This window comes from Durio zibethinus, chromosome 13, assembly GCF_047325235.1.
Source record: "Durio zibethinus cultivar Kanyao isolate XHJ-2024 chromosome 13, ASM4732523v1, whole genome shotgun sequence".
Taxonomy (NCBI): domain Eukaryota; kingdom Viridiplantae; phylum Streptophyta; class Magnoliopsida; order Malvales; family Malvaceae; genus Durio; species Durio zibethinus.
The window spans coordinates 21,733,206-21,747,210 of NC_143174.1; the positions used below are offsets into that span (position 1 = coordinate 21,733,206).

Sequence of the window (14,005 nt, forward strand, 5' to 3'; positions counted from 1 at the left end):
ACTAAATAAACATAGCTGAAAAGCAGATTGCATTCTTTGTTTTTCTTCTTGACTAATTAATATTGGCCATTGACATATTCCATTCTCTCATAGGACTTCTATAAAAAATTGATGATATAGCAAAGTCCCAAAAAAGCAATGATACTATAATCATACATGGATTGTCTTTGGCATTTAAGTCAAGAGACAATGTTTATCTACTTCTGCAATTGAAACCCTGGCACCTGTGAAATGCAGATGAGAGGATGCAATGTTGGAGATCCACTGGCTTGGCATGATAGTCAAGTTTACCGGATTAAGCAAATTACAGAAGCCCCACGTTTTGCTCCTAGATTAAAAACTATCAGAGCTTACAATCTTAATCCCATCAAATCAAATTCGATGCAAGATTCTTGATCTAACAAGCAATAAAAAGGTAAGCCATTCTATTCTGATTGCATTTTGTGACTGACCAAACTTGAACCAGTAATTCAGTATACCTAATATGGTGCCATCCCTTGAATTTCATTTAATATCATGGTATCTACTCTTTTTTAATATATAAAAAAAAAACCATATTTCCTAATAATTAAGAAATAAAAATCATTGAGAAAGATGTACATGTGGATCTTGCATAATTAATAACAAAGAGAATGCTACTTAGCAGGAAGCATATAAATGCATCTGAGAATATTAATGTTTACAGTTATGGCAACAGTGGTGACTACCCACTTGCGTTGTTCCACAGTCGTAGCAGAAAGCAGTTCCATACCTGTTAGCAAATGAATAAGGAGAAGTTAGTCATCTTGTTCATGCTTATTGAGAGCCCAACAACAAACGAAAAAAGGTTTTCAGCAGCACAGGCAGGTAATAAACAGACCCAAATTACAGGGGGATCATTGACACTTTTGAAAGGTGCTAAATCTGCTGTATGTATTACTTGACAAATCTACTTAATTCGAAAATCAAAATTTAATCCAATGTAAAAAAAGAAAAAATCAGCATTGCACTAATTTGTAGTTTTCTCTCCAAGGAATTGGACTAAAAACCAAAAGACTCCTAAGATCTATCATTCACCTTGTTGAGGTATTTCTGGATTTGGTAAGAGTGGAGTTTGGTGGAAGCTAAGCTGATGAACCAATTGGACCTGTAAGATAGAAGAAGGTTAGAGGGAATCGGAGTTAGGCTCTAGGACACGCTCCCATGCTTAAGTCAGTGAAGTATCTAAGCGAAGGGGATAAAGCAAGTTATGGGAAAGAGGAATAGAGCAAAAGAGGTAGTCTAGTTTGCATGCTAGATAACATCCTTACCAGCTCCGTTTTATATTTCATGGGTGGTGGCATGATTGTCTGTACAAGTGACTTGCTTATCTTGAGTCCATGTGTAAGGTAACATGTAAGTGTTGATGACGTGACCGCCAAGGTATAACACACCTCAAAGACAGCTAGAAGATTTTAACACATTACGATAGACAATATTATCATTAGAAGTGCCACAGACTCAGAGGTTTGGTAAGTATCACTAAATTAACATAAAGATCAGAAGGAAAAAAGAAGAAGCGTGATATCAAAAACACTTAGTGATGAATGTAGAAAAGAAGAAAACAGTATCAAAAGGATTTGCATCCATTTTTCACTTTTTCATGACTTAAAGCTCGCTTTGCAAGTAGATACCAAAACTGTATGCTTCTAAAGTTCTCAATGTCTTAAACAATTTACTTTAACAAATAACTAATATGATCAAATATTGGGCTGACAATTTCCTAATAACTAAGAACATAGCTATAACATTAAACACATTGAATTTGCTTAAAAGCTACTGTCATTCATATTGACAAGAGGCATTCTGTTGAAAGACAAAAAGCTCAGTGTTGTGCATATGCAGACAAAAATGATTTGGACATTTGAGGTTTAGAGGAATGCTTATTAATTTGCTTAAATAAGGGCAGTTCTCATCAAATAGATCGATGCATCGATGCTCTTTCAGTGTAAGAAATTTGCCTTTCAAGCTCAGGGTTGTAGGAAGATAAATGTATTACAATTGATCAAGGGAGTGGAACAAGAATGTCATGCACCTTGTTAATGCTTTAGACTGAAGTACTCTGATTTTTGAAATTCAGATGACAATTATTCTCTATATTCAAATTGCCTTTATCACTGGTTATAGTCCTCTTATTTGTCAACGAATCAGCTTGCAATGAAAATCTTAATTCGTATAAAAATCAACAAAACCGTGGAGGATGTCGGACGCTCATCAATGGTGGGACCCAAGGGTAACAAGGAACAGATCCTTCTGTTGAAAAAAGGCAGGGAAATGCAGAATTGCAAACCTGTTATTTGTCAAAAACATATTAAAATCAAACACAAAGATCTATAAAACAGATAATGCCATCAATATTCCCCATTCAAACAGTAGCAATCAACACAGAACTAAAACAACGACATATTCCTGTAGCAAAGTAAACCAAATATAAGGCACAAAACTGATAGATTAATCCAATTGAGAAACTAAAATAAAGGGAAAAACTGAAAAATAAAACTAACCTGCATCTGATAAACCTACAATCCTGGGTTCTCTCAACAACGAATCTATAACTTGGGCATCTAGCCCACTTCTTGTCCTTAGAAAGCTTCATCATCATAATATCTTCCCTCTCTCTTCATCTTTATGAAACCTCTGAAATTCCCCACATTCAATCCCAGTAAGCCAAGGAACTTTACAATTTGCGCAAAACGACTTCCGATTCCTTGACAACCTGTCCTCCATCATCAATCAAAAGCAAGGAACAATCTTTAAAAGTACAATAAAACCTTTCAGACCCTAAAATCATTGCCTCGCATAAAGCATCTCCCACCTATCGAAACCTTCTCTTGTACGTATATTGCAACAGTATTCAGGTTCCAAACTTATGGCTGTAATCTTGTCTTGTAGTTTAGAAGCTACATATTTGATCATGCAATCCGTACAGTAAGCGTGAGAGCAATCTTTGATGTTAAACGACTGGTCTGCGTGCTTTGGTTCAACGAAGACTTCACAGATAAAAGATTGTGTGGTTAGATTTGGAGTTTGACGACTCTCCATGTTCAGTTATGGAAAGATCGCTGAAGGGTGTCTTTGTTTTTTCACGCTTCTTTCCAAAAGGAGACTTTGGGGGCTTGAAATCAAGCACGAACAAATCATCATCGTAGTTGTCGAGATCTATGTAGTTACTATCCGAGCTTAACGTGGAAACCTTGATGGCAAGTTGGAGGTCCCTTTGTTCTCTCGAGATTGCATTTGTCTTGGTGGTGCCTTGTCTTTAATGGGTGTAAAACAAAACAAATCGCTTTCAAGGTCAACGATCTCATCCTGTTGGGGAATATCCGATCTCTTCTTTATTGATTTTCTTCATCAACTGGAGTAATGGTTATCATGGAGGAAATAGCAGCTTTCTTCATCAATGTCACTTAAAACTCTGATATTTTCGAATTTAGTTCAAACTCTTTGATTACCTCTTTAATTTCAATCAAATAACAAATACTATTACGGAATCTCTCTGATGCCAATGAAGTTATCTTTATAATGAAAGTCCTACTCCTACTCTTACATTTAATAGACATTTGTTTCAAATAGTTTGTTATAATACTATGATCAATCAATGAAAGGTATTCCTAGAAACTAGAGTTTTGTTACATTGTTTTTCGCTTGATATTGTATGCAGGATAATCTGTTCATAATTCCTCAGAAACATCTATTTCCGTTTTGCCGTGCATATTTGATATTTCTGTTCTTAGCTCCTCGCATTTCCTTTGCCTCAATGAAGAAACTCCAATATTTTTGTGTTCATTGGTGCATCTGCAACTAGCTTTTACCCCGTAAGCTTTGGCACTTGGCCCTCTAGTTGTTCTGTTCTGAATTTAATCGATCTCTGAAAACAATTCATGTTAAGCATTCTGTAAAAAATTACTCGAAAGTTTAAGCTGATAAAAAAAAATGCAACAAATTGAAATTCAGAAATTTAACGAGTCAACCAAGCTTTCTATTATTAAATCAACAGTGCTAAATTCAGAATTTCTGAACGGAAGCTAAAGAAATCCGACTATTGTTCTCTCAACTAACATGGGCAATAGCAGCAGCAAATGTCATGTAATGCTACTTTATTAAACATCTACTACAATTATTACAACTCTTCACATCAAATAAAACCCAACAAGAAAATTAGATGAACTCTTGATGTGAGGCACTGCAGTTCTGGGCCAACAACTAATAATATTGATAGTATTTAGAGCAAAAATGTGTAATCCGATTTGATTTTGCTCCACAATTGTAGCAGAAGGCATTCCCACATCTGCAACTCATTCAGAAATGAACATATTTGAGTGGATTGCAGTGATTACAAAGTAATCTGACATGTCATTTTCATAGAAAAATAGTGCTTTGTAATTAACTTGACTAGGCGTCCATGGAAGAACTACATGGTTTCTAGCTTGAATGCAAAACTGAATAAGAAATTTACTAATGCAATAGGATTTAGGCAATAACAAAGCAATACCTGTTCTACTTCATAAATTATTCTGATCATTCATATGAATATAGAAAGACAAGTGTTATAAAAGTTATGAAACCCGACAATCACATATTAAGGTATGAAAGTTGTACAATGAAACATAAATTCCAAAGATAATATAATCCATTCTAATGATTACTTGGAAGAAACATATATAAAATGAACTAGTGACTGGGCATTTGATATAATAGCAACAAGCTGATTGCATCTAATAATTGATAATCCATTCTAATAATTGCATTTAGGGCACTGCCTCCACTTCTTCCTCTTAGCCAGGTCAACCAACATAGCATCCATGCCAAGCATTTTCAGTTTCTGAAACTTTGCGCAATCCACACCTGAGTGCCAAGCAACCTTTCACTGCACGCAAAATACACTCTTGCAAAAGGGACATGGGAAATTCTTAATAGACTTTTTCCCATCATTGATCAACAATGCTGACCAAGCTTTATAGGGACAGTAGAACTTTTCGGAGCCAAGAAAAGCATTCACAAAGGGCTTTTCCCCACCTGTTAAACCCTTAGGAGGATATTACGGCAAAAATCAGGCTCCAAAAGCCCCTGACAATTTGTTAAAGGACATGGAATCCAGGTCACGTTATCATCAAGCTTTGATTCGATGTGCTTGACTGTGCATTCAACGCAGCAAAAATGGGCACAACCTTTGATGTTGAAAGAGATATCCAGGGTCCTTGGCTCAACACAGATTTCACAGACATAAGCTAGGGTACTGTCATCGTCAGTTTCAGAACTCAGGGAGAGGCACTGTTCCATCTCAATATCATTGGAGGGAGTGAAGTAATTTTCTTCTTCATCCACAGTAATGAATGAGTTTTCAACCTGCTTTATGGATATGACATTGTTCAGAAGCTTACCCATTTTGTTGCTCATTTTTCTTGATTTCTTAATATAAGAAATCTGAAGAGATGCAAACTTCGATTTAAAACTGATTCTTTGTTGCATGTGACGCTTGAAGTACTTTTGAAAGAAATCCACGAAGACTAGTTTTCTTAGCAGCTCAATAAAGATACCGAAGAGAAGAAAAAGAAACACAACACTAATCTATAGGATATAGACAAAGAAATTCAAGGGATTTGCGGGTATATGTGTATGCATAATATGAAAGATCTTAATAATTCAAAAAAGTCAAAGATTTGGAAATAAAATGAACTTATGAGATTTTGACATATTATTGAAATTTTAATTTTATATTATATTTCGATGGTTTTAAATGTTAAAAGAATAGAAATAAATAATAAAATGTTTTATTAACTTGCTTTGTAGGTAATTAAATTTTTTTTAAAAATTGAGAATAAATTATGAAAGATATTATTAACTTGCTCTGTAAGTAATCAAATTTTTTGGTTTGACTCTTGAGTATGTATCTCGACTAAATTCAAGCAAATTTAAATACATGTATTTTTTCATAAACGTACATTTTGTTAAATTTCAAAATACGATGAAAATTGATTAAGCAATTTTTTCTCTAAACAGATATTAATACATGAATGATGCTTCCATTGCATACAAGATTTCTTTCCTATATAAAAGCACACTGAAAACAAAATTTATCAGGCATTTCTCTATGCAAAATTTCACAAGTAAAAATAAGAAATATTTACATGGTAATTGACATATGTAAATGTATATTTGAATTATCAAGCATTTCTCTGTACAGAGTTTTACAAGTAAAAGTACGAAATATTTACATGTTAAGTGACTGGTTTTTTTGACAAATGTACATCCATATTTGATCCAATGCGAAATTTGGCTTATAAAATGGACAATAGGAAAGAATAAAAGTGGTTAGTCATGAAATAATATTCCTTCATCCACATGCACATAAATACGAAAGGCAACTATACGTAGAGTCAATGATCATCCAGGGCAAGAATTGTACCATGTAGTCAAGTTGTTTGACAAGCTGCAGCAAGATACTGTATCCAAATGGTGCTAAAACTAACAATGTAGGATAGAGTAGAGGTCATCCAGAGCAAAATACAAGGGCTCAGCAGCCTTTGGTCTGTCCACGGTCCCAAGAAGTATGTCAGCAGTGGTGAGATAAGGATCACCATAGAACTGTAAGTTGGTATCCATTCTTGTTATAACAATGTTCCCTTCCAATGACACACCGCAAAACACCCCTGCAAAATTTGCAACAAAATGGATTGTCAAATGCACAAACTAGTCCGAAGAAGAGTGCAAATACATTGCAGGATGGAAAACCTTTGCTGCAACTATAAGTGTAACATATGCCAGAGCCTCTATCCCCTGCCCGAAGATCAGCTTCGAGCACTCTCCCCACAGGTCCTGCAGCAGCACTGCAGCCAGCACCAAGAGAAAAATGCATTCGACTACAAAATGTCTTCACGGCTTTTGAATCATGAAGAACAATTATGAAATCCATGAGCTCACCCCCAATCTAGGAAGCACATAAAAATAACACTTAGCTAATAGATTATACATATAAATACTTTGGAACTTGGAAGGCTGTTGATCCTTAGCTGCCTAGACATGTATATTCTGTTTGAACAGATTTTTTTCCCAATAGAAAGTTTACCTGAGCACCCCATCCTAAACCAACAGAGAATATAGCTGATGGGGCAGACCAGGTTCCATCTGACCTTCGAGCAATAAGAAGACCAGTCCCAAGTTTGTATGCAACAAGAACTCCAGCTTTAACAACAGTTAAAATAGCTAAGCCTTTGGCTCCTTTCAGAACAGCCAATGGTATAGATCTCTCTGGATTCAACCTAGCAACCTGTCCATTTCAACAACTGTTATTAGAAGCTGGCTCCAATATACAAGAAATTAGTTTAACTTGATCTTTAAAGCTGAAGCACCGGCTAGGCAGCTATTGAAATGGCATGCGTTCTGGTTGCTGATTTCATGAAGCAAAACCATTCACATGAAAGTATAATCTAGTCGGCAAGTATGACATAGACAGGGATTTAAATAGCGGTCGCGGTCACATTTTCGGTTGCGTCACGTTTATCGCGTTTTCGGATATAACAGAGATCATTACAGTCACTGCGGTCATTGCGATCGTGAAATTTTTTTTTTTTTGCACAATTTATTATAAAATGTAATAATTATAATTATAATTATAAAAACTCTTATTCAATGATTTTAAAAATAGTTTATGACACTCTATGTTTTTTATTTTTTTAAAAAAATATTCACAATTTTATTTAGATTATAAAAAACATTTATATTTGGTTTATCTACAATTTTTCTTGGCCAAGTTTATATTCAATATTAATTCTAGACAAATCAAATATTAACAAAACATAATATGTTAAATACCAAACATCTATATTTAATAAAATTACAAACTTAAAAATATAATAATTTCAAATTCCATCAACTACAATTATTGATATATATTTCAAATTTTACCACATGATAAAATGACGAGGATGATCAAATTCTTTATTTTCACTTTGAGAGCCATGTTGACTCCATCTCCATCCCTGAGGCCTTTGTTCTTCATACATTTGAGATGGAGTATATATTTGAGGATGATACATTTGTGGTGGGGGATACATTTGTGGTAAATGATACATTTGAGGTGGATGATACATTTGAGGAGGTGGAGGATACATTTGAGTTGGAGGATAACCATATGGAGGTGGATAACCATGAGGTGGTTGAAAATTAAGTTGTTCCAGTGGATAGTAATGTCTTTGAGTACTAGCAGATGATTCACTATACTCAAAGTTCCTAGAATTTGGTCTCCTACCTGAAGATGAATAACCTTTAGAAATATCATAGTGGTGCTTCTTGGCTTTTCCTTTTGATCGAGCTGTACGTGTACTTTGACCTTCACTAGATTTAACAAATGGATTTACTTCGTATTCTGCCATATTAATGAAAAATCCACTAGCAGCAGCAAGCCCAAATTCTCCTTTAAATGGGCTGTAAGGTCGATTTACATCCATATTATCACCAAAATTCACGCCATCACCATCACCATCACCATCATCTGGACTTAAACCACCACCATCATCACTATGACTTGGTGTTGGACTTGAACTTGAATGAGACACATTCTTTTCTTGAGATTAGCATAATTATTCCACATTCATTTCATTATTAGAATTATCTGTGGGCAATCAATCAAAATTTTGATCATCTAACAAAGGATTTTCTCTCTTGCATCTGTTTTATTAATGGATCATCATCTTCAAAAATATGATCAAGTCTAATAAGATTAAAACTATTATTTATCTCATCAATGCTCATTCTTTTCTGATGTCTCATCTTCAGCCTCATGTTATAATAGGTATATATAAGTTTTTAAAATCTTTCAAACTTCAATTTGTTTCTTGCTTTGGTGTGAACATAGCTAAATGTGCTCCAATTACGTTCACAATTTGATGTAGATCTTGTTTGACTAAGCACTTTGATTTTTAGTTTTTGTAATTCAGGAACACAAGTGTCATATATCATCTACCACTCAGCTATATAAAATTATTTAAATTGAATTTGAATGAACTATACAATTAAATAATATAAATAAATTATAATCATTTAATTTACTATTTACCTAGATTCATTTGCTTCCAAGCTCTTTGTGCCTTTGGAGTATCAAATGTTTCATGCTTGTCTCGAAATAATAATAACTACATCGATTAAAAATATAATAATAAATGAATAAATAAAAATAATTTAATTTTTAATACATAAAATAAATGTTAAAGTTATAAAATAGTATTAAATACTAACCTGATTAATCATTCTGATTTGAGTATTTATCAAAGGCTCTAATATTTCAATAACTACTTTTATACCTTTTAATGTTTCTTTAAATACATTTGCAGAATGTTCCACTCCAAATTGAAATTGTGGATTTAGATAGTAACCTAAACATAATTCATAACAATATTATATAAGTAATAAAAATAAATATATAAGCAATTTAAGTATAAAAAAATAAACATATTTTTTAAATACCATCTATATTCTTGATTTACTTACTAACTGAATGCAAGTCAAAGTGCATAAAACTCCATCTATTATCAATAATCTTTTCATATTCAGCAGAATAACGACAATTTTGTTGAATTGCTTGTTTAGCTCTATCCATAACCTCGTAAATAAAGCCTATTGTTGGTTTTTCATCACCATCTATAAGGCGCAACACTTTTACCAAAGGCTCATAAACTTTTATTACATCACCTACTTTTTTTCAAAAATCTTTTCCCAAAATGATTTTTTTTGGCTTCATAAGTATGTTCTGATTTTTGTTGTCCCCATTTTGAATATTTAAATTCCTATATATTTATCAATAAATTTTTAAAGTAACATATTTTAAATTAATATTTTAAACAATGATATCATAAAAAGATGCTAAATTTAAATAGTTGTACTAATTATTAAGTAGTAACCTTTGAATTAAACGTCTCTCTCAAACCTTGCTTTTGCCTCATTATTTCTTCTAATTGTATGAAATGAGTGACAAATCGGGTAAACGCAAGACGAAGTATTTGCTTCTCTTGTGTATATTTTTTCATCAAATTAACAATCCAAATGTGATTATATATAAAACAAGTCACTTTCTTTGCATCATCCAAAACATTTGCCAGATTATTTTTCTTCCCAATATCTTCAAAGCACAACTCTAAACAATGAGCTGAATATACTGTCCAATACAAATGTTTTCTCTTCTCCATTAATCTTTTTCCTACGGCCTTAAGTGCTACCTCGTTATCAGTAATTATTTGAATAATGTATTTTTCTTCAATTTTTTTCACAATTTCATCTAATAATCTATAGTAAAAAGTTTACATCTCTATTATGAATACTTGAGACATCTACAGATTTTCAAAAAATGGTCCATTTACTACAATAAACAAGAAAATTAATGATATGCATTTGATTCAAACTATTGGTCCAACCATCACACATCAAAGTGACACCCAATTCATTACAATGAGCTTTTAATTCATTAACTCATTCATAAACTTGTTGATACTCAAACTCTAAATACACATCTGAGACCTCATAAGGTGTTGAAAGTTTTACATGTTGACCAACTTCTGCTGTCACAGAAATCAAATTATTCAACCATGGAGAATTTGCTAACTGAAAAGGAAGTTGATCATATATCAAAAATTTTGATACTGATTCACCCATCTTTCTTCTTAATGTTTTTAAAATTGAATCACTTACTTTTGGTTGTCTTGAACTCTTACTTCTAACCAATTCAGGTATAGCTCCCCTTAATGAAAATTCAGACTCATTTGAAGTTGATTTTCTTATTCTTTCTTCAAAATATTCAGCAATTGTGCCATGAGAGCTTCGTCCCTCTCTATACATGTTACTTCAACCACTAGTTCTTTGTTTGAATTCTTGTCTTCTGTGCCACTCATGTTGTGATTGGATATTATCTCGCACGGCTTATCTAGTAGCGATGTCTTCATCAATAAATCCTTCATAATCATCTTCCCCTCTTAACTGTGATAAAAATTCATTTTTTCTCTTTTTATTGTTAGCTTTTTTTGATTTACTATCTTGAAAGAGTTTCATCATACTTTCTCTTACTATACCTATTAATAATATAGTTAAAAAAAAAAGAGAAAAAAGTTAGTTACACATGCTTATGTAATTTTATAATTTTTATTAAGAAATTAACAATAATATTTTCAAAGGAATTATAAAAATATAACATACCAGTAACATTGGGGCATGGTGCAACATTGCCAGTTTTATGAGCAATGTGTTCTTTGAAACATGTTATTCTTCCTTTTATAACTTTACCACAAGTTTACATGAAACATTTCATCTTGTATTTGGCACAGGTGTTTGAAAATACCAACCTATATCATCACTTGGCGTGCCTTTTACTCATTTACTAGGAAACTCTTCACGTGATGACATACTTGCTATTTTGTATAAAAACAAAGTAAACTTATATTTAGAAATATTAATATTACTTATTACATCATTAAAAATTGATTTTACATTAAATTTTTTAATTTTTAGTTTTTAATCTTAAGAATATTATTAAATAACTTAATCTTTTAAATACACTAATAGATATAAATTTTTTTATCACAAATAACTTTCAATAATTATATAATAAATACAATCTTCAATAATTACACAAAAATAACAAGAATTAATCTAATATCAAAAGAATTAACAACAATATAAATATCAAAACAACAAAAAAATTTATTAAATTTCATATAAAAATTATAAATTAATATATAACACAATCAAAATATAATATTTAATTTTAATTAATTTTTGTCTAACTTATACAAAAAAATTTATCAAAAATTTTCATCTAAAATCTCTATAAATATCATATTAAATTATTAATCCCTTAATTTTTTTTAATTATAAATCTTCAATCCCTCTAATTAAATTTTATCTAAAAAAATTTCAAAAATTAAAAATTTTCAAACTTATATTTTAATAAAATTTTCAAACCTATATTTTTTATTTTTTAGTTTTTAATCTTAGTAAGAGTAATAGATCATAAAATGCTAAATTTATTAAATAACTTAATTTTTTTGACACACTAATTGATATAAATTTTTTTATCACAAATAATTTTCAATAATTATATAATAAATATATTTTTCAATAATTACACAAAAATAACAAGAATTAATCTAATATCAAAAGAATTGACAACAATATAAATATCAAAACAACAAAAAAATATTAAAATTCAAATACAAAATTATAAATTAATATATAACACAATCAAAATATAATATTTAATTTTAATTATTTTTCATCTAACTTATACAAAAAAATTTATCAAAAATTTTCATCTAAAATCTCTATATATATTAAATTAAATTATTAAATTCTTATTTTTTTAATTATAAATTTTCAAAACCTCTAATTAAATTTTATCTAAAAAAATTTCAACAATTAATTACAAAATTAAATAAAAAATTTAACTCTCACCCCCCAACACCCCACCACACCCAATCCCTTCCCACCACCCTACGCCCCACCTCACTTAATCCCTCCCCACGTGCTTGCCTTAATGTCCCTCAATTTGTTTAATTGTAGCAAAACGACAGAACCAGCTTGCTCTCTTTTGTTCATCTTCTTCGCGCATCCAAAGCTTTGCTTTTCAGAAATATCTTTTTCTCTCTTTTTTTTTTTCATCTATCATTTTCTCTCACATTTTTTCATCATTATCACTTACTTAGTACATCTCGTTTGTCTCTCTCAAGTCTCAAACTCTCACAACAGACATCATTTTACAAAAATTTTACAAAAAAAAAAAGAGTAATTTAACTTTCTTTTTCTTACCTTATTTGATCTTAAATGTTAATTGAAAACTTGATGTTGATTTGAATTTGGGTGCCGAAATACTGATTGAATGGTTGAAACTTGAAATAATTCATCTGTTTTCTAGCTTGTTCTCAGAGTAATTTTGATGCTACAGATCTGAGAGTTTGAGTTTTATTTTTTGTTTTTTCTTTTACTTCTACTTTTGCAAGTTTATTATTTTATTCTGTAGAGTTGAAAACTTAAAATTTTATTTTTTTTCTCTAATTATTAGATCCGTGAGTAGGAAAACAGAATAACGACAATAACGGTCCATCCGTTATTACCGTTATTCTCCGTTACGCTATTATTTACGGCCGCTATACTCCGTTTTTGTCGTGAATGAATTTCTCAATCGTGTTTTGTCCAATAGCGATGGCAGGTGGTGGCGCTATCGTTATTTTACGGTCGTTATTTTGCTTTTAAATCGTTATTTGAATCTTTGAACATAGACAAAAACAGTCTAATAAGAATTACATGGGGAATGGGAAGGAAATCACAAGGTTGATGAAAGTATTAGACAAAAATTATTGTCTTGTATGAACAATGAAAGTTAGGTTAGGATCATACCTGGCAATAGCTTCTCAAGGTATTGGCTGCTTTGTAGATCTCATGCTCCATGGAGAAACCAACTGGCAAGTTCAACCAACCTCGAGTACACGTCCAATCCATGACGTCATATTTTGCTACTTGCACAGCACCGCATGTAATTGCAGTAAAGGGAGCACCGCACTGCATGCAAACTGTGGTAGAACTATCTGGAAGCCACTCCTGAGGCTCAGCTTCCAACACCTCTTTATATGCATTATAATTTATCCCACTTGGCTCCAGAAGTGGTGGGGCACTCTGTACATAAACAGAGGACTGCAAATAGGTATCTCCATTCTTTCCGGACCCCAGAAAAGAAACATTAGAACTTTGGTACTGCTGATTCAAAGAAACATTCTGGGAGCCTTTATTACGCCCAGTTATGGTTGCAAATAACCCACTCAACACATTCTTCAAGTTTACCTCTGGTTGCAAGCCATTCCGCATTGACATACAGACATCATCACCCGAATCATATCCTCCATCAATAAAATCATCGGACTCAGCCGGAAACTAATAAAGATAATCTTTTTTCACCGACTTTGAGCCTAATGGCACAATACTTTTGTCCACTGGCACAGTCCAAACAGAG

At 32.0% G+C, this 14,005-nt stretch overlaps 1 protein-coding gene and 1 pseudogene across 1 annotated transcript; both read right to left on the reverse strand.

The window, feature by feature from the left end:
• Positions 1–1,759: 1,759 nt before the first annotated feature.
• LOC149515423 (uncharacterized) lies at positions 1,760–3,578 on the reverse strand (annotated as a pseudogene).
• Positions 3,579–5,813: 2,235 nt separating this feature from the next.
• On the reverse strand, positions 5,814–14,005 carry LOC111304146 (uncharacterized). Its single transcript, XM_022900663.2, has 4 exons — positions 13,396–14,005; positions 7,085–7,285; positions 6,751–6,946; positions 5,814–6,668 (listed from the first exon to the last, which is right to left on the reverse strand). Exons 1-4 carry the CDS (start codon positions 13,864–13,866, stop codon positions 6,484–6,486), a joined length of 1,053 nt encoding a protein of 350 aa, XP_022756398.2. The 5' UTR covers positions 13,867–14,005; the 3' UTR covers positions 5,814–6,483.

Bases quoted from the DNA above. Each gene is read 5' to 3' on its own strand.
- LOC111304146 (XM_022900663.2), bottom strand. From the start codon at position 13,866: ATGTCAATGCGGAATGGCTTGCAACCAGAGGTAAACTTGAAGAATGTG. The intron at 6,947-7,084 runs GTAAACTTTCTA...TGTGCTTCCTAG, and splicing joins GTTTAGGATGGGGTGCTCAG to ATTGGGGGTGAGCTCATGGA. The intron at 6,669-6,750 runs GTTTTCCATCCT...CAAATTTTGCAG, and splicing joins CACTTATAGTTGCAGCAAAG to GGGTGTTTTGCGGTGTGTCA.